Raw genomic sequence first — 24,329 nt, 5'->3', positions numbered from 1 at the left:
CAAATTCCAAAGCCAAAGAGCGAAAGAAAGTGTGGAATGGGAACGCTACGACCCTTAACTTTTACAGGAAAAGCAAAAGTAACCCCACATGAGAAACTTCAGCGTGGATGCGGTTAGATGCAGGAGGTCTGTTTATTGCATTGGGCAGACCAATGAGGAATTTCCTGCATGTTATGCCAAAGTCAGAGTGCAAGCAGCTTTCTCTGAAGTCTGTGCAAGAAACCAGGAGATCTCCTGTGTATTAACACATTGTATACCTTTGCTAGTTATCCCTGGCAAAAATCCTTTCACATTCTACCAAGTGTGGAAAAGGATTAAAAAGAGGGCAGGGAGAAAAAAAAAATGCCTCCCAAACAAAAGAAAGTAAATTAATATATTTGAAAACCAGTGTCAAGGTGTTGAATTTGGTTCTTCCTGGATACGAATACATGTCATACCTCCAGCAATAAATATCCTTAACCTTGGACCCGAAACTGTTTGCCCAGGTCTATACAAACTCAATCTTTGGCTGCTTCAACAGAGAAAGGCTTTCATGCTGAATTTTGTACAGAAAAGTAGATTTGGGGAATTTTTCTGAGGAAAGATTGAATTTATCATGAAACATATTTCATCAAGAAACTGGTAAAATGAGCCACCTTTTTACCCAAACCACAAAGACTGCAAATTCCTTTGCCAGAAAAGTTGGCTGCTTCTGTTGAAAAGATTAACTTGTGCTGAATAGCTTTGGGGGCATGAAGGGATAGGTAAGGTTGCCTTTTTCATTTAGGGGAACATAACTTGTAACAATAAATAGTAGCTCCTGGGAATGGAAAAATGGTAGCTTATCAATACCATTTCCTTATTGTAAAGGTTCTTCCAGTGGATTTATATGAACTGACCTAACTGTGTTCTAGAAAGAAGTTCACAGTGCCTAAATTCTGCTGCAAAAACAAAAGTCATCTGGAACCTTTCAATATCCCTGAGGCCTCACTGTCAGGATTATGGCTGGAGAGCAACTTTCTTTGCTTGTAATAACTGATTTACTCAAGTGTGAAACTACCAGTGCCTTCATTAATAAAATGATATAATACTAATCACATTTTTTTCCTCTTCCCTTTTTTTTTTTTTGGTTGCTCCTGACTAGACAGCATCCTGTGAAAACAAAGAAGTTACACTTTTTAATCTGATGGGATATGTGGCTACTTCACAAAAAGCAGTTTGCCAAGAGGTAGCCATCTATGGATTAGCTGCTGGATTTTCTTGGAAGCACGAGGGAAAGGAAAATTGTTATTCAAATTGCTTTAGACACTGACGAATTATGTATGATTACATGTAGTCAATTTCTGCTTTTAGGATTATCTGATAACTGATTATTCCTCGCTGTCGCTGTGCCCAAAACAGTACCCCATGGACAGGCCACTCCATGGACAGCCCTATGCTGCTGTGACTTTGTCTAGGAGTCCACCTCTTCTTCACCATCTACCTTTTTACAGTGTATCAAGCTCAGGTCTGCCTTATTTAAGTTTTCTCACAGGGAAAACTCTTGCTTTGTCTATGTGCATTATTGAATTTTTTTTTTTTTAAGTGTAATTTCTTAAACTTACTCAATTATCTGTTGAGTTACGTAAATGTGTCTTCTCATTGGGAGAAGACATTCAAGAAAAGGTCTAGGATTTTCCTCCTCTTTCCCTTATGGAAGCCAAATGAAAAAGATGTTTTCCCTCCTATTATTTGCAGGAGAATGTGGGTATCACCAGGACCATCCTAAAACACATTTGGGGCTGTTTGCATAACTCTGCTTGAAGAACCACTGCAGAAAGGAAACAGCAGGTGCCTGGTGGGAGACCTGGGCTTGTCCATCAGATGCACCTGCCAGCAATGGGCACCTCAAAGATTACCTGGAGGGTGGAGTCCAGAATCCATCACCAGCAGAGGTGCACATCCAGTGGTGGCAGTGCTAGGGTTGAGTCTTGACCAGGTGGTCTGAAGTAGCCTCCTTGGCTTCTACCAGCTTTCTGAGCCTGGTTCTTCAGCTTTTTCATATATTCTATGGATTGCATGATAACCATCTATGCATTATTTTTCTGTTTATTAAGCAAAGTCCATTTTTTTCCTTCATTGTAACCAAAGATCCTGACTGGTATATTTAATAAAGTTTAGCATTTTTAGGTTATAGCCCCGAACTTATAAGGTCAAGGCCGGTGGCCAAGGGAGCCTCCTGCTCTCCCTCTCACCAGCCAGCTTCGATTAGTGACATCACTGGAGATATTGCCTCAGGCGCCTGATAAAGCATTTCTCAAAAAGAGACACTAGCAGAGAATGAGAGTTTAAGATACGCTTTTGTGGGAATAAACCACAACAAAAGAAGATACCCCAAGTCCTGATTCTGTGAGTTTACTTAAATTCTCGTCCTCAGTGCCGAATGCCCTCTGCTCTCCTGCCCCGTCCACATGTCCCATAGACCAAGTTTGTGTGCACAAGGCTTGTGCCCTCAATCCTTGCATGGCGATCTGCAAGGAGAGCGGTGGTAGAATGGTGTAAACGCTGGGACACGCAAACGACACAGCTGCAGGAGCGAACGCTCATGACACCGCTCTGGATGTGAGGGGTGAGGGATGAGGGAGACAGAGTGGGAAGGTGGCTGAATTTTAAGCTCCTGTTCCTGGGGAAGTGATAATGGATGTGAATGGAGACAGGGTGAGTGGAATGTGCTGGGGCGAGGGGAAGGCAGGGACTGTCCTTCAGAGAGTTGAGAGCCTGAGGTGCTGGTGTCAGAGGCGTTTGAACCACAGCAACTCCATCTTGAATAGGGGCTGGGTAAAATGAAGCTGAGACCTACTGGGCTACATTCCCAGACAGTTAAGGCATTCGAAGTCCCAGGATGAGACAGATACAAGGTCGGCACAAAATACAGGTCATAAAGACCTTGCTGATAAAACAAGGTTGCAATAAAGAAGACAGCCAAAACCCACCAAAACCAAGATGGTGACGGGAGTTACCTCTGGTCATCCTCACTGCTACACTCCCACCAGCACCATGATAGTTTACAAATGTCATGGCAACGTCAGGAAGTCACCCTATGTGGTCTAAAAAGGGGAGGCATGAATAATCCACCCCTTGTTTAGCATATACTCAAGAAATAACCATAAAAATGGGCAACCAGCAGCTCTTGGGGCTGTTCTGCCTATGGAATAGCCATTCTTTTATTCCTCTACTTTCTTAATAAACTTGCTTTCACTTTACCGTACGGACTCGCCCTGAATTCTTTCTTGCACAAGATCCAAGAACCCTCTCTTGGGTCTGGATTGGGACCCCTTTCCTGTAACACCGGGAGACCATGCGTGTGGATGACATGGAATTACTCAAAATGATTTAGGTTCATTCGTTTTGATACACCTTATACAGCAAGTCACAGGGTTGTCTGAAGGAGCCTGACTGGCGGTGACTGAGGAGGGGGCTCCTGTGGTTTCTCTTCTGGCCCTCCCCTCCTGTTCTTGTCATCCATTCCTCAGACATTTCCTGAGTTGTCGTCTTCACGCTATAGAATATGCTGTCCTCAAAAAGTTTCTCATCTAAAGGCGTAAGTGAACCCCCATTCTCCAGAACTGAGTGGAAGTGAGTGGTTAGACTGATAACATTTTGTTTACAATCCATTTAGCAAACTAGTTATTTTCTTGGGCAATCTTCTAAGTCTGACATATACGTATCAGGTCTTTGAGGGTTCTCTGTATACACAGGTGACGCTGTTAAGAAGTCACTGGAAAAGCAGCATTTTCCCTTTGTCAGCAATTGAAAGCACTAAGTACTGTCCTTAATGAACACAGCTACTTTCCTTGACATGTCTGAAGGGCTTGGGGGCTTATACAAGGGCTTTAGAATTCACTGCAATGGTGATTCTGGCAGTAAACAGCTTAAGAGGGGTCTCTAGGCAAAAACTGGGATTGATAAACTACCCAGAAACTTATGCCACATGGCTAGTATGAAAGTTTAGAAAGGCGCTTGCTCTAAGGAACACGGGAGGAAACACCCTTAAATAACTACTACTGAACTGGAAACAGAATTGCGGGGTGGGGAGGGGGATGAGGTGGGTGTCAAGGACATCAAAAGGAAAGACAACTGAGAACTAACTTGAAGGCAAGAGACATACAACATGAATGAATATTGTATCAATGAAACAAAGTAACACGACATGGAGAAGTCACAAAAAATACAGCTTTAAACATTGCTGTATGGGTCAGACGTTCCACAATTGGAGCTTTACGTGTTGGAAGCTCATTTCACCCTATCAAATTTTAAAAAACAAAGAAGTGAGCTCTGTGGACCATCTGGACCCAAACTGTAACTTCCTAGACAACTTCTAACTCTAGCATAGTGATACTGAAGAATAAAGAGAATTACTTTCCTTTTTAAAAAAAGTTTTGGGGGGAGAAAGTGGCCTAAAATAGCATCTGGTAGGTGGCAATCTGTCACTAAGATGACCTATGTCAGAAGAACTACATAAAAGTTTGAATCAAATTTACTTTCACATCATGTATGAGAATATTACTTCATTAGGTTTACTCCACTAAGTTTGAATCACTGAAAACACTGGGGGAAAAAAAGGATTTTTTTTTTTAAATAAAAATAAATCCCCAAGTAGATAACTTTGTTAATTATTTAATGTTGCTTCTTGATTTTATATTTCCTGTTCAAAACAAACAATCTCAGCAATAATGAGCTATTTTCCAAAATCATGCTCATCTTAGATTTTAAAATTTCACTTAGAATCAATTAGTTTATATTACAGAAAACTGTTATAATGCCCCAATGCAATATTTAATTCTCTTTGAATAGTGGAAAAATTCTTTTTTCTTTACATTCCAGACAAAGACTTTCTTTTTTCTTATTAAGGATTCACTTTAAACGATTTAGCATTCAGAAAAAAGCACAAATAAAATTCATATGTTGATATTCCATTTCCTTTTATTTCTAAGAATTACTTTTCCCACATTAATCATAAAAAGGCAAAATTCTGACTTACTATGTCAAAGGATCTTTTTTCATGGTCAGTCTTACTCTGTTTTGATGCCATACATAGGAAAGTTTCTCAACAGGCCTGTAACTTCCTGCAGTGAAATTTTTAAAACCTCTCTTTCCAGGTTTCATGGCTCCACCTGGCCTTTCCCATCACAGTCAGGCTCCTCATCCTCCCGTTATCAATCACTGTTTCCTCCCTCCCTCTCCTTTTCCCAGCTCTGCTTCTTTACTGCACTCACAGCCACTTTACTAGCTGCTTTTCCTTACTCTTTCCTTTAATTAAGATGCTGTGCTGGGGACAGACTTTCCAAATCCTAAACTTTTTCTTCTCTTGTAATACAGCTTTACTTGACACTGAAATCCTACGCCCCAGCTGAGCTCGTAGGGCCAGACCCACCCTTCCCTTTCAGCCTCTTCCAAGGCAGCGGGACTTGAAACACCCACCCCCGATCTGCTGAGGAACAACGCCCCAGAGAAGTTCCATTTCTTCCATGAAATCATCCCAGATTTATTGGAGGCTGGCTGCTATCTATGTGTCACATTTTTCTCAACCAAACCCTGTCTCCAACACATGCTTATATTTATGACTTTGGAAATGGCAGTCCCTTAAACATCATAATGACAATGCTGCCCAATAATGTGTTGGTTTAGGGTACATAAACTTCTGCTACTGCCATCTGTGACCCACTGTCTTCCTCAGTTTTAATCTCTTATAAAACCATCGGAGAATGATTAGCGTAGTACTTCCTGGAATTAGGTGCTCAAAAATATCCACCTTAATTTCATTTTTGCCTCTCCTTTAATATCACCTCCAAAACAAACATTTTCCATGAAGAAATTAAGCGTGACTATTAACCGTTTCCAAACACCAATATCAATGAATATCATACCACAGATATCACCCATGTGGCTAAAACGGTTGGGCTGAAATTTTAAATGGAAATGTCTATCACTCTTTGGGTGAAAAAAATATGGTTTGTGGTGCTGACTTTTTATACACACTTAAGAAAAACGCTAAATTCATTAATCTATTAATCACTTCTTCAGTACAGATCCTGTGTGTAATTTATACAATTGTATAAATGCTGAAATATTTGGCATCTGTTTGTGTTAATGCAGCAGACACCATGCACTAACTGCACAGAGCCAGCTACAGACTCCCCAATTGTACACGAGAGTTTGTTCAATGTTATTAATTCCTTCATTTAAATATTTACTGAATACCAAAAAGGGATGGGTACTAGGTACTAAGGATATATTTGAAAATATTCACTTCGCTCACAGAGCTTCCAGTTTAGAGAGAGAAGCTGATATGAATTAGTAAATCACACAAAGGTACATTTTTAAAATGGTGATAAAAACATAAGATTTACCATCTTGGCCATTTTTAAATGCACAGTTCAGTATTGTTAACTAAAGTCACGCTGTGGTGCAACAGCTCTCTAATGTTTTCATCTGGCAAAACTGGAAACTCGGTGTCTATCAAACAGCAGCTCTTCATTTTCCCTCCCCCAGCCCCTGGCAACTGCCATGGCACTTCCTGTCTCTACCAGTACTCACTATATAGAAGGGGAACCATAGAGTATTTGCCTTTTGTGACTGGCTTATTCACTTTGCATAATGTCCTCCATTCTTAACCATGTTGGAATATTTCACTTTGCATAAGGTCCTCAACTCTTAATCGTGTTGTAGAATGGTGACAGGACTGACTTCTTTCATGAGGTTGGATAACATCCCATTGTGTGTATATATCGTATTTTGTTCATCCATTTATCTTTTAATGGGTATTTGAATTGTGTCTACCTCCCGACTGTTTTGAATAACGCTGTTATAAATATGAGTGTGCAAATATCTTTTTGAGGCCCTGTTTTCAATCCTTTTGGGTATACACCCAGAAGTGCGGTAACCAAATCATATGGTAGTTGTATTTTTAATTTCTCGAGACACCTCCGTGCTGTTTTCCATATTAGCTGCACCATTTTGTACTCCCATCAACAGGTCACAAGCATTTCGATCTCTCCACACCCCCACCAACTACTTATTTTCTGTTTTCTGTTCTTCTGTTTTTGAGAGTGGCCCCCAATGGATGTGAGATGATACCTCATACACGTATGTAGAGTTTTAGTTGTGGTAAGTATTACACAACAAGCGAAAGGTAAATAGTATTAAGAGAACGTACAATAGGAGCACGTAGGTCCAGGATGTGAGGAAAGGCTTCCCTTGGGAAGTGATCAAGCATCTGAGACCTAAACACCGTGTAAGCGTTAACTTGGTAGAAGGCAGAGACCAGTGCAGTCAGGAAGTGAGAGGAGCAGGTGTAAACGCCCTGTGGGAGCTCACTCCTCACACCAGGAAGTGGGAGGCCACCAGAGTGGATGGGGTGAGGAGGAGCATTAAGGGAGCAGCGGTAGGCCTGGTAGGGCCTCAGAGGCCAGGTGAATGTCCCCAGGCTTTATCCTGAGGGCAACAGGAGCCAGGGAACAATGACATCAGACTTACATTTGGCAAGATCACTTTGGCTCCAGTAGAGGAATGGGTCCAGGCAGATCAGATGCTAAGAACTAGTCATGAGGCTACTGCAATCGTCCATGCAAGAAATGATGCTGCATAAACTAACTGGATGGGATGAAACTGGGCGGAAACAGATATATTTAAGAGATACTTAGGGGTTAAAGGTTGGGTGCGGTGGCTCACACCTGTAATCCCAGCACTTTGGGAGGCACAGGCGGGTAGACCACAAGGTCAGGAGATGGAGATCATCCTGGCCAATATGGTGAAACCCTGTCTCTACTAAATACATAAAAAATTAGCTGGGCATGGTGGTGGTGCCTGTAGTCCCAGCTACTCGGGAGGATGAGGCAGGAGAACGGCGTGAACCCAGGAGGTGGAGCTTGCAGTGAGCAGAGATCACATCACTGCACTCCAGGCTGGGTGACAGAGCGAGACTGTCTCAAAAAAAAAAAAAAAGAGATACTTAGGGGGTAAAAATGACAGGACCTGGATTCATCATAATAAGGGGGGAGAGGACTGAAACTCAAAAAGGACACAAAGGTGAAAGGTTCCCACAATCTTAGACATTAAATAATAATCTTGCTTAGAAATTGTCACTTACATAATAAAGGAATGATTTAGAAGGAACAGACCTAACCTATTTTGAGTGGCACAGATTCTTCTTGCTCAGCTGGTTGCAGTGTGACATAAATATGACCAAAGTCCCAGGTCGTGACCTCTTCCTTCCAACATTTAGGAGAAAATGATTAGCCAAAATTGTGGAAAAATGACTTGAGTCAGATCCACACTTTATAAATCTTGATTTATAAACTCCACTTAAAGCAATTAATAAGCCTGTAGATTAAGAGCTCAGTTGTTCCCAGGTTTTATTTTTAGGGAAAGTCTTGTGTAAAAGCCAAAACCCTTTCAACGATGAGTGACTAAAACAGAAGTCAGGCAGTGCACACCCCAAGTGTGTGGGAGGAACCTGGAGGATCTGGGCTGAGCTGAGTTTCCTACCTCTTGATCTTGCCTGCACTAAATTTAGCTTTGGGGAATGAATCTGCATTTCCAGATGTCTGTTGGTCAAGAGCTGTACCGTCCAACACAGCAGCCACTGGCCAGACGCTACTGAGTACTTGAAATACGTCTAGCCTGATTTAGGACGTGCAGTAGTTACAACACACACACTGGACTTAGAGATTTAGTACAAAAACAAAAAAACAAAAAAAACCCACAAACTATTTCACTAACCACTTCTTTTTATGTTGACTACATCTCAAAGTGATAATACTTTGGAAATGTTGAGCTAAATAAAATATATCAATAAAATGAATTTCTTTTTGATCTTTTAATGGGGCCACCAGAAAAACATAAAATTATACACAAGTCTCCCATTATATTTCTATTGGACAGCACTGCTCAGGACTATTTGACTCTAAGCCATTCAGAATTGTTGGCTGCCAAGAGAAAGAGGCCTCACTTAGAAAAGCTCCTATTTCCTTCCCTATTTCAAACAATTAGCTTCTACCCCAGGCTGTCTTCTTTGCCTTGGGTAAAGAAGCTGGGGGAAGGACATACTGAAGGCTACAAAAAGTAGACAAAGTCCCTTCCTACTCCAAGATGATAGACGCAGGGTAGGAAAAGGGAACCAACCAACGGTGTTTCTGCTATAGAACAACAATATCCAACAGGTCAGAGATGGCTCTAGCTTCAGGCAGAGCTGGATCCAGGGGTGCGTTCCATGCTGACGGCTCTCAGTTCACCTTTCCTCTGTGCTCCGTTCGTCCTCAGCCAGCCACCTTCTGCAGGGGGTCCTAGCCGCTCCAGGCTGACACCACCCTCCTATAAGAGACCCAGCAGCAAAAGAGCTTCATCCCCCAATTAGTTTCTGTAAAAAAAAATTCTTGAATTGTCTTTAAGTGATAGTCCAGCCTGGGGCACCATGTGCATTCCTGAATCAATTGTCATGGTCAGTGAGGCAGAGGACCCGGCTGACTAGTTCGGGTCACAGATCCAGACCCTAGAGGTGGCAAAGAGGTAAAATCAGCACCATTTGAATGCGTGTTCTGAAAGAGGGCAAGCGGTGAGGGGAATGGATGGAGGGCGGGCGGAAGATGACAAGATGCCACTGCACCCTGCACCAGAGATGTCTTTGCTGCTGCTGGGCAAGGTGGTTAGGGTTTGCCTTCAGAGCACAGTGGAAAGCATTCTGCACGTTTAAATACGTCCGTCTTTCAGTTTCCACCCTGCATTGAAATCAGGTTTCAATCACTAAGAAAGTACTGCGATTCGAAGTACACATATGAGCACAGACACAAGCAACCTAGATTTCTCTTTCCTGTCTTCAGCCAAAGGAATGCCAACACTTAGGACAGCTGGTAATCACAGTTGAGAAAGCACCCAGTTTACTTAGTGGATGCCTCGATGTGTTGTGCTGCCGACGTAAGCAATAGTCACTGAAAATCGCACCTACTTTAAGTCTGTTCAGTATTTTGGGCCTCTCAGATATTGTCCGCAATAGCTTTCGCATCACCATTTACATAAAACAGAAACATCTTGGTACATGCTTACTAGCATGCTATGCTTCTCTCTTCTCTCTTCTCTAACCTACCGTGCTCATGTTTTCTTGCATAACTGGACTTGGTGACCTTTCTCTGGCATTTTTATACCTTTTGAATAGGACAAACCTGAGGATCCTTGCCATCTCTGGGTTGGAGAACTGTGATGATGATGATCTCCAGCCATCAGACAAGGCCACCTCCCTCTGCAGATGTTGGAGAAGAAAACCCCTGTGCAGAACCTTAACAAGAGTGGCCCACATACACATTTCCACATGTTTCAAGAAAGGAAAAGTTCAAAACCACATCAAACGTACACTGTGACCACCGAGCATAAATATTACAAACAAACAAAATCAGCATGTAATGTGTACTTTAATTTGCTGACAGATATTTTAAAAATTAACATCAGAATGAATGACAAACGCCACCACCACAACAAAACCTCTGAAGAAAAAAAACCACCCACTCACAATCAAAGCCGCCTGGCCTCTAATTAGCACACAGCATCCTTGAAATGAGAGGCCAGAAAGAAAATAAACTGCCAAAATGGAGGAAATTGTATATGGGGGAAGGGAGGACAAGGACTGAAGAAATGAGGGCTTTCCATAATGAACGTAAAAAATCAATCCTGTTGTTTGAAACCTGCTTTACTTGAAACAAGACTGGGCTCACGGACAGGAGACTGCAGCTCAAACATAACGTCTGCTTATTCCTTCTAACTCAACATTCATATTTTAAAAATGCGATTGCATTGCAGGGTAAGTCACTTCAGATAAAATGGATTAAAAAGCAAAATGTTAAGGAGAATTGAGCACCACTTCTCAGACACCTGGTTCACCGTCACTGTAGCTGCTTTCCATAGTCACAAAGTGAGAGACCCGGCCTGGAGTCCAGCCGACTCGAGAGGAATCCCAGCCACTCCACTCCCTGCCTGGCCAAGAGACTGATCCTTTCTCGCTAAGCCTCAGTTTCCTCACGTGGTTGCAGATTACTGAATGAGGTGACGCTTACTTCATTACACATGTACTTGCATATATTAAACATATTTTCATGAATGTGTTTTGCCTGGTATGTAGTAATTGTGATATGGAAGGGAAGTGCTAGGAAGGGAAGGGCGTGATCCCTTTAAATGATGCAGAAGGCGGGAAGGGCATGGTCCCTGGCTGGGGCTCCACCCCCAGGCCTGTGTCCAGGGACCTGGGCGAGGACAGGCATTTTTGTTTTCCTGCCCAAATGTTGTATTTTCCAAGACCACCCTGACCTGCCACGCCCCCATCCTGTACCTATGAAAAAACCAAGACCCTGACAGGCAGACACGCTGGTGGCTGGACATCGAGAGGAACACATCAGCAGAGGAACACACCAGCACAGGAACACATCAGCAGAGGAACACTGGGCGGCTGGACGTCGAGAGGAATGCACGGACAGGCACCAGCGCATCATCAGGCCACCTATCGCCAGAATGACACAGTTTGGCCGGAGCAGTTGGAGGACAGCCGGGCTGCCAAGCAGCTCAACTCCAGGGCAAAACCAACTCCAGTCTGGCTCCCCGTCTGCTGAGAGCTACCTCCGTTCAGTAACATCTCATTCTCCAAGCCCACCTGCGATCCGGTTCTTCCGGTACACACAAGGCAAGAGCCTGGGCTACACAAAGCCCTCTGTCCTTGTGACAAAGTAGAGGGTCTCACTGAGTTGGTTAACACAAGCAGCCTACAGACAGCTAAACTAAAAGAGCACCCTGTAACACATGCCCACTGGAGTTCAGGAGCTGTAAACACCCACCCCTAGACACTGCAGTGGGGTCGAAGCCCCCCAGCCTGCCCGTCTGTATGCTCCCCTAGAGGTCTGAGCAGCGGGGCACTGAAGAAGCAAGCCACGCCCCTGCCACACGCCCTGCCAAGGGGACAAGAGAAATTTTCTCATTTCAATTGTTCAATAAACATTACCTACTGTTACTGACATGTCTTATTTTCTTTAGTTTCCCTATTAAACCCTAAGATAGATATTATCCCCTTCATACACCTGAAAAACAAGCTCAGAAATAACGCAAGTATGGATATTACAGATAATAGACTTAGCGTCCTAAGTGTGTTAGGCATTAGCGTAATTTAGTTCAAATCCTACTTTCACAGTTACAATTTGCACTGAATAGGAAAGAAATCGGATTCGGGTCACTTTAATCCAGGAGGGTTCCGGAGAATCCAGAGGCAATTAGGATAATGGGAGTTATGTTCCCATCACTGCCTGTGGAAAGAATCTGAAACCACTTTAAGGAGCTTCCAACTTAAAAAGATAGACTTTCTCCTTTGTTTTTAACCAGAAAGAGAAAAACAGAAACAAGTTGGCGTTATATGTAACAATGACAAAAGCCATTTTCTGACAGAACTGTTGCCTGATGGACGCCTGAATATTCTGATTTTAGAACCCAAATATGTACAGGCTGTGAGAACTCACCTAGCTAGCACTGCCCAACTGAATGTTTCTGATTTTTCTTTTTATTGCCAATGAAGAGGGGTTTTTTTGTTGTTGTTGTTATAGTTTTGTTTTTGGTTCTAGGGCTTGCATCAGAAAGGGACTGGTGTTGGGAGCCTTCTAGGAAGGAAATGCACACAGATGGGGGACCCTGGGGTGCAGGTGACAACAGCCACAGGTGCAGCAGAAGCCAGGAAGTCGGTGCCGTCTTAACTTCGCTCATCGTGCTTTGCATTCAGATGAGAACGTCATCCAGAAACACTGTGTTACTTCTTGCAAACGAGTCTCACTATTCCACAAAACGTACGAACGAGTTTAAACGCCAGAATGTAAATTGGATGTCAATGAATAATGGGGCCAATTTCAATACTCAAGAAAACTGTACAAAAAGATGTCACGATGTTATTTCAAACCGCAAGGCGAGTCTCTGCTGATGAGACTTCCTCCTGGATGAGGCTGACCGCTCCTCACCAGCCATGCCACGGGCTTCTGAAACTTGAGGAAAACGGGACCGAGTCTATTCAATATTGTATTAAAGATTAATTCCATAAGTGTAAGATAGGCTTATTAGTTGTTTTCTGGAATGTTATCTAAAAAACTAGTAATTGCAATGCTAAAGTAATTTTTACCAGCTCCTTAAACCAATCTGTAGCTTTGAGTGTAATACAACAGTTTAAACATGCTAAAGCCCTAAGCTTGTTTTTAAAAAGCGTTTATTTCCTCGGCTGAGGAAGCTAAGGGGACATCCCAACACCCGCACTTGGGTGAAGAGAGGCTTCCTTGGCAAGGGCTGCCCACAAGGCCAGGCAGCACACAGGAAATTCTCACTGAGAGCCCCACCGGGGATGGGCTTCGAGGCTGGCTTCATACAGTGTCTCAACAATCGCAGAGAGACTTTCGGAGTCCTTTACTTGTCAAATAAAAAAATAATCAAACAGTAAAAAAGAGGCTTTCGTTTTTGTTTGCCGTGTTGTCTTCCTAGTCCATCTTTCAGGCCCTAGGAGGATTCTGAGGGTGGTTTTCGTCCTGTGCCTGAACCATTCCCAGCATCACGGCAGCAGCCACGTGGCTCAGCTGGGAAAGCCAGCTCTTTCCTGGATTTGTTTTAGGAGCAAACTCGTTGCTATCTTAGAAGCCCCCAGCAAGCGTCTCCCTGTGTCTCCTGCAGGCTTCCTGACCCGCTCCTGCGGCAGCGGGGACAGAATGAAGCTTTCCCCGGACTTAGGGGTGGAAGTCACATCAGTGAATACACACTGGGCACCCTTAGGAAAGGGTGAAGGAGGATGGATGTGGGACAACCGAACATGCCCCACACCACAGACCTTAACCTGAAAACAGGCCTTCTTCCTGACCCTCAGGTGGATTCCGACACTTAAGCTCCCATCCTCCAGAGATATCCTGGAACGGTAGCTGAGCAAAGATGGCCACCTACTTGACATCACCCCAACTTCTCAGCTTACCTCCTAGAGCACGTACAACTGGGAAACTAACATCAGTCTTTGCAAGTTTCATGTGGAATATACCTAGGCCTGCTATAAATCCAGGGGAGATGATTAGGGAAGATGAGGAATTAATCACTGATTCCCTGATGGCAGAACCATTCCTCCCTCTGTTTAGTTTTGGTTCACTGGGGTTTGCATTGTGTGTACATAAGTGTGTACATAAAACTCAAACGCAAACCCATTCCTGTATTTAGAATGAAAAAAAAAAAAAAAAAAAAAAAAAAGGCAGTCCTATTCCAGAAACTGGCTGGAGTCAGGAGCTTGGCACTGCAGGCAGAGTTGCAGATTGTATGCTTTGAAGTCAAAAGGTTTTTTCCCCTCTCTTACTAGCAATGAAAAGAACTTTAAGGGAAAAGCAGCAAACGTTAGTGAGGAGAATTTTTCCATGGTGAACGATTTCATGTCTTGTGGTGTAATTCCCTATTTCGAAAGCTAGCTGCTCTGAAGGCGGTCACCGTCACCAGCTGGCCATCTTATATAACCACTTAACATGAGCAATCACTCAGCTGTATCTTCAGTGTACCACCTTCTCCTGTAACACCCAGCAAGAGCTAAAATATTCTAATAGAGTCATATTTTAGATGTTTTAAAGCAGTGGTTCTCAAACTTTAAAGGGAAAAATCACCTGGAGATTTACTAACGCCAAGATGCTGGGGCTCCACACCCAGAGTTTGCAATTCACTATGTGTGTCTGTGTATATGTGTGTCTGTGTACATGTGTGTCAGTATGTGTGCTCTGTGTCTGTGTGTGTGTCTGTGTGTGAGACTGTGTGTCTGTGTGTGTCTGTGTATATGTGTGTGCGCATGTGTCTGTGTTTGTGTATGTGTGTCTGTGTGTGTCTGTGTATGTGTCTGTGTATATGTGTGTCTGTGTCTGTGTGTCTATGTGTGTGCGCATGTGTCTGTGTTTGTGTATGTGTGTCTGTGTGTGTCTGTATATGTGTCTGTGTATATGTGTGTCTGTCTGTGTCTGTGTGTCTGTGTATATGTGTGTCTGTGTTTCTGTGTGTGTCTGTATGGATGTCTGTATGTATGTGTCTGTGTATATGTGTGTGTGTGTGTGTGCATATATGTCTCTGTGTATGTGATTGCCTGCACATATTTTTGTGTGTCTGTGTATGTGTGTGTATGTGTGTGTGTCCGTGTATATGTGCATCTGTGTGTGTGTGTATGTATGTCTCTGTGTATGTGATTGCCTGCACATATTTTTGTGTGTCTGTGTATATGTGTCTGTGTGTGTGTGTGTGCGCGGATGTATGTCTCTGTGTATGTGATTGCCTGTACATATTTTTGTGTGTCTATGTGCATCTGTGTGTGTGTGCGCGCGTGCATGTATGTCTGTGTGTGTATGTGACTGCCTGCACATATTTTTGGGGTGTGGGGGTTTGTCATTTTGACAAGCAACCCAGATGATTTGGATGCAGATGGTCAATAGACCTTACTGAAAAACATCCCATTTAGAACCTATAAAATGTTAAAATTCTTTGGCTAAAAGAATTTGGAGTTTAAATCACAGCAATATTCTTATTGATGAAGGTTCAAAAACAGTTCATCACTCCAGGAAAAAGAAGAGCATGCATGTTTTAGATTTCCCACTAGCCTATTATATCTTCATCACAATCCTCTAAAGTAATCAGGGTGGGTGGCATTATTCTGACTTTGCCGATTAGGAGATTAATGCAAGTAAAATGATTTGCCAGTGGTTACATAACTTATCATAGCTGGGGCATGAACACAGCCAGGCCTCCGGACTTTTGAACAGAGGTCAAGTAAGATGGCGTCCCCTCCAGCACCACTAAAGTCAGAAGTGTTGGGAAATGCATGAAGAAAACAGAAACACATTTCCTGACCTGGTCTAGGATTAAGTTTCCCTCATTTTTCCAATTCAAAGCTCTACTTCAGCAGGCAACTTTGGGGCAGGCGGTGAGCTAAGGGATTTTGTCATTTTCCACCTTTAAGCATTTGCTTTGGGGACCCATATTCTATCTAATGGTTATGCTATGAGGGAAAGAGAAACACCTGGTCCCCTACAGAAAAAACATCATCACATATTTTCCACAGCTGAGGACTGGCATTCCCCAGGACAGACACAACCCAAGTTTTCAATTTACTATAAATCCAAGCTTCAAAAGAGAAAAATGGAAAAACAGGGTGCCCCTTAAAATCCCACAAATATGGTGTATTTTCAGGAGGGGAAGGATGCAGATGACTTCTTTGATTTCAGAAACTTCCACTGGGACTTCCTGACATGCTGTCTGGCTGCGTTTCACATACCATATCATGAGGTGATTTAGGGAAGATAAAGACTCTTTGATAGTATAGAATAACTCAATTCTATAGCTCTTCCTTTCCTTTGCCCTCAAGGGAAAGCCCGCATTCTCCCTCGTGACAAAAACTCCAAATATAATAGACAAGACAAAGACATATTTAATCAAATTAGTTTAGGAAACCCCCGGCAGAAACAATGCATCTTTTCAATGGCTGAAGATGTTATGAATAGACAGAATCTTTCGTGTGTCCAATCTGGTTCTGGCTTCTGAGTGAGAAATGCCGTTTGCTGTTAGGCACTAGTTTAATTCTAGAACTTCACATAACCAGGTTCACTTGCCAAAAACCTACTGTTTAGTGAACCGTAAAAAATGGTTTATAAAAATCACTAGAAGCATTCTTCAAAGAGTCATTTTGAAAAGTGGCCTTTTCCTGGAACACCCTTTACTTCTAAGCATTTGCCAACCCAGACCCCCAGGAATGAACAGGGCGTGGGCATGTTTTCAGTAATTCCCCAAAAGAGCCAGTTCCTTTTACTGACTGCACCTGAACCCAGTTCCTACATCTTTTTATGACAGCATGTAAGTCCTCCCCAGCCAGCAGGAAGGCTTTCTGAGACTTCAGGCTAGTCTTAGCCACTCTCCACCCAAGCAATCCTTCAAAAGCGTTTAAAACAATGTTTTGTAATACTTCCCTGCCATGTTTCAAAGAATGAACAAAGCGCTGAGTCAAAATACAGAGTGGCAGACTGCAGGCGAAACAGTAGAAAGGTTGGCTGTGCCACTAAAGTTACACATGGTTTCCTGGCCCCCTTTACCCACTTGGAGCCCCCTGCCCTGGAGGTAAACTAGAGATGACACACGGTTCTTTAGACTCAGACAGTAGAGTACCTGCTCGGAAGTCCGGCCACTAGAGAACCACACTAATCCTCTCATTTACCGCCTAATGAAAACCTCGGTTTCACCCAGCTATCCTCTATTTCACATCGTTATCATTTGCTTCATGGGAACCAACCAATAAAGTCATTAAAATGACATGTTTCAAATAAAAATAAGCTTTTACAGAGAAGTGAAATGTGGTTGAATATGAGCACGTCTTTGCTTCTGGATGGTAGAAACAGCTCACTAAATTTCTGCTGGAAGAGTCCTTAAATATGTGAATGTCACCGTTAATCTGAGCCTTCTAACCATACAGACCATCATGCTTATGCGACCGGCACAGTGAAAATGTCGGCACCTTAGTAGCCGCATGATCAGCCCGGTCCTTCTGTAGCTGGAAAGTCGGTATCTCGACAGGAATGGGAGGTGGCAAGTAGCCTAACTTACGCACATTTGGAGTTACTGAAGCACACGTGGCTCCCTGGCACAGCTCTCTGTCTAGGGCACAGGAGGGGCTTTCAAACGAATGGGCTTTTTCTGTCAGTCACACGCCAAGCGACCCCGTCCTGTCAGCTGTCACTCTCTAATTTAGAACACTGTCTATGGCCATCGGCCGAGGCCCCATCTATTGTCCAGCACCATAAAATTCCCCAAATGAAATATTCATCGCAGCAGATCCATCCTGAACCAAAAGGAAGAGAACACAAAGCAGATATTCTAAGCACCAATGCCTTACCGAAGGATCGCTGTCTTGTAGTGGATACTTTTCTTGGTATGTTTTTTGTGGGGATCAATCACATTGCTTTAAAATAGAACTGATTTATTTAAACACAAAATACGTTTGTTGGAAAATGCTCATTTTGCTACACAACAATCTTCTGGGTTCATTGAATGCCCTCTAATTTCCTCTACTGTCTGGATTTGGAAAAAACCTGAAAAGCATATTATATGTTTGTCCTCTTTCCTTACAGAAAGCAAAGATGCACTAGACGACATGCAAGCCCACTCCTATAGGACAGGTCCGTCCGGCTCAGCACCCACACTCAGTGGAGGTCTCAGACAACGTGGGCTGTTAGCTGACAGAGCTACCAGGTGAAATGGCAAATAATGCTACCCTGGGCTATCTCACAAGAAACAGCCGCTAGACATGGTCCACACTTGGGTGGACCCAGGAGGTTTTGTTCATGTCTACAGAGTAAGTAAGGCAGAGATAGGAGCCAGGTGTACCAGGCACAGGCCTGGCCCTGAAGTACGTATCCTGGGGCAGGAACACCAATGGAAGTCTGACCCACAGCTCCCTTCCCATTCTGGGCTCTGTGCCCCGGCACAAGCGTCCTGCAAATGTGGGCGGGAACACCGGCGCAAACATCATCTACTCAGTGCACACCCTTGCAAACGGCTGCCCCTTTGGCCCAGGGGTGTACACACTGGCCTGGATATGGAGAGAGGACCAGGCAGGCCTCGGCAGTGCACCTTTGGCTGTTTGGGAAGGAAACAAGGGGTCCTGGGAGCCCAGAGAATAGGTTACAAGTGGGAAGACTGACTCTGTGCATCACAGCTTTTCACTCCGTGCTGAGGAACACACCCAGCCATGGAGGGCCAGAGCAGAGGCCCCTAAAGTGCAGGGCCCAGCAGCCTCTTGGGGTCTAAGGGCAGTGCTGGATGTGGGCAATCCCAGGGTGGGGTCTGTGAGGTGGGCTTGGAGACCTGGGTCTGCACAGCTTCCTTGGTAAACTGAGGAGGTGTGGACCACAGGATTGTCAGCTCATTCCTCCCCACCCCCGATACTGTGGGTTTCTAGGATACACTTTGTCACTGTTGATGGCTCAATCTTATGCACTGGACAAAGATCATATGAAAGAAAAAATAAAAAACATTAAAATGAGTGTAAAGGTCTTTAATCTCAGCCTCTCTAGTTCAAAGAGATGAACAATGAGAGATTCTGGTTTATCCATGATCTGGTTCATAGAGCTCTCACAGGTGACCCAGCAGAGTGTAACAACAAACCAGAGTACAGCATCAAAACTGTAATGGACATAGTCACTGGATGAGGAATCATTCAAAATAGCTCCAGTTTTCAAACTGCACATATTGGTACTGTGTGTAATTCACACATAATTCATTATGGAAATGTGAGCACGCCAATAAGCCAGAGGATTTAAGTTGATAGTTTTCGTAACACCTGAAACCTCAAATGCCATTTCTGTGGACTGGATGACCTCTTCCAGGTGCTTTGGTTTGGTTTCTCTCCTGATAGATTCTGATGGAAGCAGGTAGGACCAGCCTCTCCTGAAGCCCATCGTGGCTGTAAGACACACAGTGCCTGCTCACCCACCCATGGAGAAACTCTGCTGTCACAAGACACAGAAGGCACACTCTGCTGTCACAAGACACAGAAGGCGCACTCGCAGTCAGGGGTACCTACCTGTCCTCTCATATCTGGAGCAATGGGCATGGTGGGCCAGATGGTGGAGTAGATGCCAAAAAACACCAGCCAGGTCAGCATGCTTCCCCAGACAGCCAGATGACTGAACTGCAGAGGGAAACAGACACTCAGACAGGCTTCTCGGTGGGCCTGGCAGGTTCACCCCAACTCCACTTGCTGCAGAATCCTTGCATCCAAGCTGCCTTTCCTTATGGAAAGATGTTGATGACTCACCAGTTAATGGGAAGTTCAATCTTTCTAATTCCCATGTCTCAGAATGTTTAACAATGAATTCAAGTAATGAATGGCCCCAAAGTACCCAGAAGATAAAGGTGCTTTTGCTGTCACAGCTGACCGTATTCTAAGATTTCTCCCGTAGTGACAGTGGGCCCCTCTCAGTTCATAGCCAGTGTTTGCTCCAACTTGTGGCTGTCTTACAATAAGGAGTCATTAATCTGGCAACAGAGTGGCTGAACAGAAAAAATAAGATGCTTTTATTTATCATTTCAAGACTTTGATCGTTCCATTCCGTTAGCCCAGAGTTTTTTATTTTTAAATCTGAAATGGATGTTGCCTCTTAACAATGCCCCTTTAAGCACCTACTGAGTTGTTCATTTTTTCTTCTTTGTCCTCTTAATATGATGATCCTTGACTTCTTTCTCTCTTCACACCCCACAATCTAATCCATGTGCAAGCTCTGTTAGCTTTTAAGAAGATAAAATGAATCCAGACTCTGACCACTTCTCACTACCTCCTCCTCTAACATCCTAAGCGAAGTCATCATCACCTCTGACCGGGATTAATTGCCACTGTCTCTTAGGGGATTCCCTGATTCCTCACTGACCTCCCACCTCATCCCCATTTTTCTTAGCAGAGCATTTCAACAGCAGCCAGGTCATGACACTTTGTGAGAGACACACACGAAGCTTTGGTTATAATCTTTAAATGCTGGAAATAACTCAAATGTCTAAAATAAGAGAGGGATGAAATAAATGATGGAACGTCTCTAAAATGGAATACTCTTTAATCAAGAAAAATAACTTTGTTGAATTGTATTTTAAGGCACAGAAAATGTGCCTAACATATATTTAAATTAAAAGGGATTATGAAGTCTTATGTTTTATAATGCATCATCTTATTAAAAAACACACACATGCAGACACAGAACAAAGTCTGGAAGGTTCCACAGGAACGCATTAACAGTGATTGTCTCTTGGTGGTAAAGTTATGGACATTAAATGTTTTTTGTCCTTCTATATTTTCCATATATGTGTGTATATATGGTTTTTGTTTTTACAATGAGCATATACATTTGAAATGAGATGACTGTTAATAGTGTAGAGCTGTATTATGTGCCAAGCAAATGAATCACCAAGAGACTCTGGATTACAAATTTACCCTGATAAAGATCAAACCACAATTTTTACACAGAAAATCTGAAAGAAGATAGCCAGATATTGCTTATTGTTTCCCCAAGGCTTAAAAAGAAACCATAGCATGAAAAATATCTATACTGAACAGAGAAACAATTCTAGAGAAAACTTACTTTAGTCCAAGCTGTGGTCTCCAAGCCAGCTTTCAGGCAAACAGTAACGACAACATACTGTGAAGACAAAAAGCAGTTTGGAAAAACATAATTCTCAATGAGTTACTTTCACTTTCCGTGAGAAATCCCATCTCCCCACTCCCGAGCTAGTTTCCCCAAGGCAGCTCTGGTTTGAAAGTATGAGCCATGTCAGTAGCTAATTCTCTAGGGGTTATTTTCAGGGAACATACAGGCAGATTCACTTCCAGAAGAGCTTTCGTTCTAGTAACAGTCTCATAAATGATAGTTTTGCCCTTTTCTTAGCTTGGGAGAAATCGCCTTCCTGAGTGTTGTTTCCCTTTGCAGGCAGGTGTAAAATGGTTGTTTGAAGAACGAGGAAATCTGTTAACCACCTGTCCAGAAACCTTGACGCTGCATAACCTTCAGAAATGATGATGTAAGCATTTCACAGCCATTCTGAACTTTGAAGGATATACAAAATACATTTTGAAGATTTGAAATAAATAATAACGAGGAAGGCTCTTTTTAAGCGTTTAGAGAAGTGCAAGCCACACATAAGCTGTTTAAGAATGGCTTAGTAAACAGAGATAAACTTACTGTGTAAACAATATTTCCAACAAATAAATAGTCGGTGGCATGACCACTGGTCAACACAGTATCTGAAAAACAAAGAAGTTACTATTAACTTCCAAAGAGCCGAGCATGGCCACCTATTTAACTCGGAGCATTAAACAGGGAACTTTAAGAACATCTATCAACTCACAGAATATTTCAAAATCCCATCTTGTGATTCTAATGCCTACTTCTCTTCCTGATGATGAACTTTTTCATCTTATATTCTCTCCAAATGAAGCAAATAAAGACAAGCTTCCAACAAGCCAATCAACCAAACGCTTGATCTGCATTGAAATTTACATTTTTATAAACATTAAAATTTATCTTTGTCCAGGTTGTTTTAAAAAAGGAATAACAACATATTTATCTATTTTTATTAAGTGCAACCAATGTTGAGGCTTTTTCCAGGTGTTCCCTTATGATTCATGTTTAATTTTTGCTAAATTGGAATTATGGACCAATAAAAAGATAACTACATGCATATTAAACCAATTCATAATGACTGAACTTGGAAAGAATTTTGGGGGTATTTACTACTCATGTTCTCATTTGCAACTGTATGAGCTTCCAGAGCCTATCACCTGGGGGAACGCAAGCACTCCAACCACAGGAGTTTAGAAAATACAAGAAGGATTTGAAGCTTCAGTTTTCCTATATTTTCCTTTTTTTTTCCTTCTCAGTGATGGCTATGACAATGTCTATAACAACGGATGCTAATAGAGTTGTTTCATCATCTCCACTACACCTGCATAGAGAAGTCTGTTTTTAATCCTGAGTGGTCAGAGCCTATTTTAACATCAGGCTTAGTTTCCTTGGATGACACTGCCAACCTTCCTTTACCCTTATTTCTTTCAACTTTTGTTTTAGATTTGGGGGTGTGTGCGCAGGTTTGTTACAAAGGTATATGTGATGCCGAGGTCTGGAGTACAAATGACTCTGACACCCAGGTAGTGAGCACAGTACCCAATAGGTAGTTTTTTTTTGTTTGTTTGTTTGGTTTTTTTTTTGAGACAGAGTCTCAGTCTGTCGCCCAGGCTGGAGTGTAATGGAACAATCTCGGCTCACTGCAACCTCTGCCTCCTGGGTTCAAGCCGTTCTCTGCCTCAGTTCCCAAGTAGCTGGGATTATAGGCGCCCGCTACCATGCCCGGCTAATTTTTGTATTTTTAGTAGAGATGGGGTTTCACCATCTTAACCAGGCTGGTCTCGAACTCCTGACCTCATGATCCACCCGCCTCAGCCTCCCAAAGTGCTGGGATTACAGGCATGAGCCACTGCACCTGGCCTCCCAATGGGTAGTTTTTCAAGCATTTCCTCCCTCCCTCTCCTGTCAAGTTCTCTGGCATCTATTGTTCTCTTCTTTATGTTCATGTGTACCCAACGTTGAGTTCCGACTTATAAGAGACAACATGTGGCATTGGGTTTTATTATTTTTTATACTCAGTCCTGGTCTGTGGCCCATAGGCTGGGTAGATAAGGATGTTCGTGTTCAAATTTCCAACCAGTAGCTGCTATACATACATATCTGGGCTCGCTGAATTACCCAATGCTTGTTGAACAATTCCACTCTTATTAGAGAATCAATATCTATTTTTTTTTTCCTAAAACAGCATAACGATGGAGTCATAAGTGGAACTGGGGAAGCATGGGTCCCTGAATCCAGCCCTTGGGCACATACAGTCTCCCGATTCCAGCCAGGTAAATCTGTGGATAAGGGAGGATGAACCAGGAAGGCAACATGACGGGCTGCACTAAACGGAGGGCCTGCTGCTGGGTAAAGTAAGAGTTATAACAGGAGAACAGGGCGAGACATGGCCACTGACTTAAAAAGGAATGGTCTCAAAGCTCAGGGGAGATGGGGCAAGGACAGACTGGAGCTTAGGCATGACTTCATTAAAAGGAAAGGAATGGAGCAAGTTAAAAAAGTAAGAGAAAGGTTAAATTCATCCCAAGAAGGCAGCATACTGATGTATTAGCAAATAGTCACTCAAAACTGTAGGGGTTCACTTTTCAGGAACTGGCCTTAAGACTGTTTTACTAACAAGTGCAATACTTTTAAATGCCTGCCTCAGTGAAGAAATACTTCAGTTTAGTACGGAGACCATCCCTTTGATTCTAACATAGATTATAGCCTTGAAACGAATAACATTCTTCTTTTATGTACTCAACATATATTTACTTACAGCCTATTTTATGCCAGGCACTATTATGAGAACTGGGAAGAGAAGGTCCCTGTTTTTATATGGAGACAGGACATAAATCCTTGAACAGATACACAATAAAATGTCAGGTGTAATAAGTGCTATGAAGAAATACATTAGCTGCTGAGAGAAGTAGCTCACGCCTGTAATCCCAGCAATTTGGAAGGTGGAGACGGGTGGATCACCTGAGGTCAAGAGTTCAAGACCAGCCTGGCCAACATGATGAAACCCCATCTCTACTAAAAATATAAAAATTAACTGGGTGTGGTGGCAGGTGCCTGAATTGCCAGCTACTCAGGAGGCTGAGGCATGAGAATCACTTGAATCCGGGAGGCGGAGGTTGCAGTGAGTAATCATGCCACTGCACTCCAGCC

General features: G+C 43.0%; 1 protein-coding gene across 3 annotated transcripts in view; it reads right to left on the bottom strand.

The window, feature by feature from the left end:
• ATP8A2 (ATPase phospholipid transporting 8A2) overlaps positions 1–24,329 on the bottom strand; it is a 636,199-nt gene that overhangs the window by 138,716 nt on the left and 473,154 nt on the right. For all 3 annotated transcript variants that reach the window (XM_008021766.3, XM_037986897.2, XM_037986898.2), the window contains 3 exons: positions 21,738–21,799; positions 21,141–21,197; positions 19,595–19,702 (listed from right to left, as the gene is read on the bottom strand). In XM_008021766.3, coding sequence (XP_008019957.3) covers positions 19,595–19,702; positions 21,141–21,197; positions 21,738–21,799 — 227 coding nt within the window. The remainder of the gene's footprint in view (positions 1–19,594; positions 19,703–21,140; positions 21,198–21,737; positions 21,800–24,329) is intronic.

The sequence above is a fragment of the Chlorocebus sabaeus genome, chromosome 3, assembly GCF_047675955.1.
Source record: "Chlorocebus sabaeus isolate Y175 chromosome 3, mChlSab1.0.hap1, whole genome shotgun sequence".
NCBI classification, from domain to species: Eukaryota; Metazoa; Chordata; class Mammalia; order Primates; family Cercopithecidae; genus Chlorocebus; species Chlorocebus sabaeus.
This window is presented reverse-complemented; position numbering and strand designations above follow the sequence as displayed.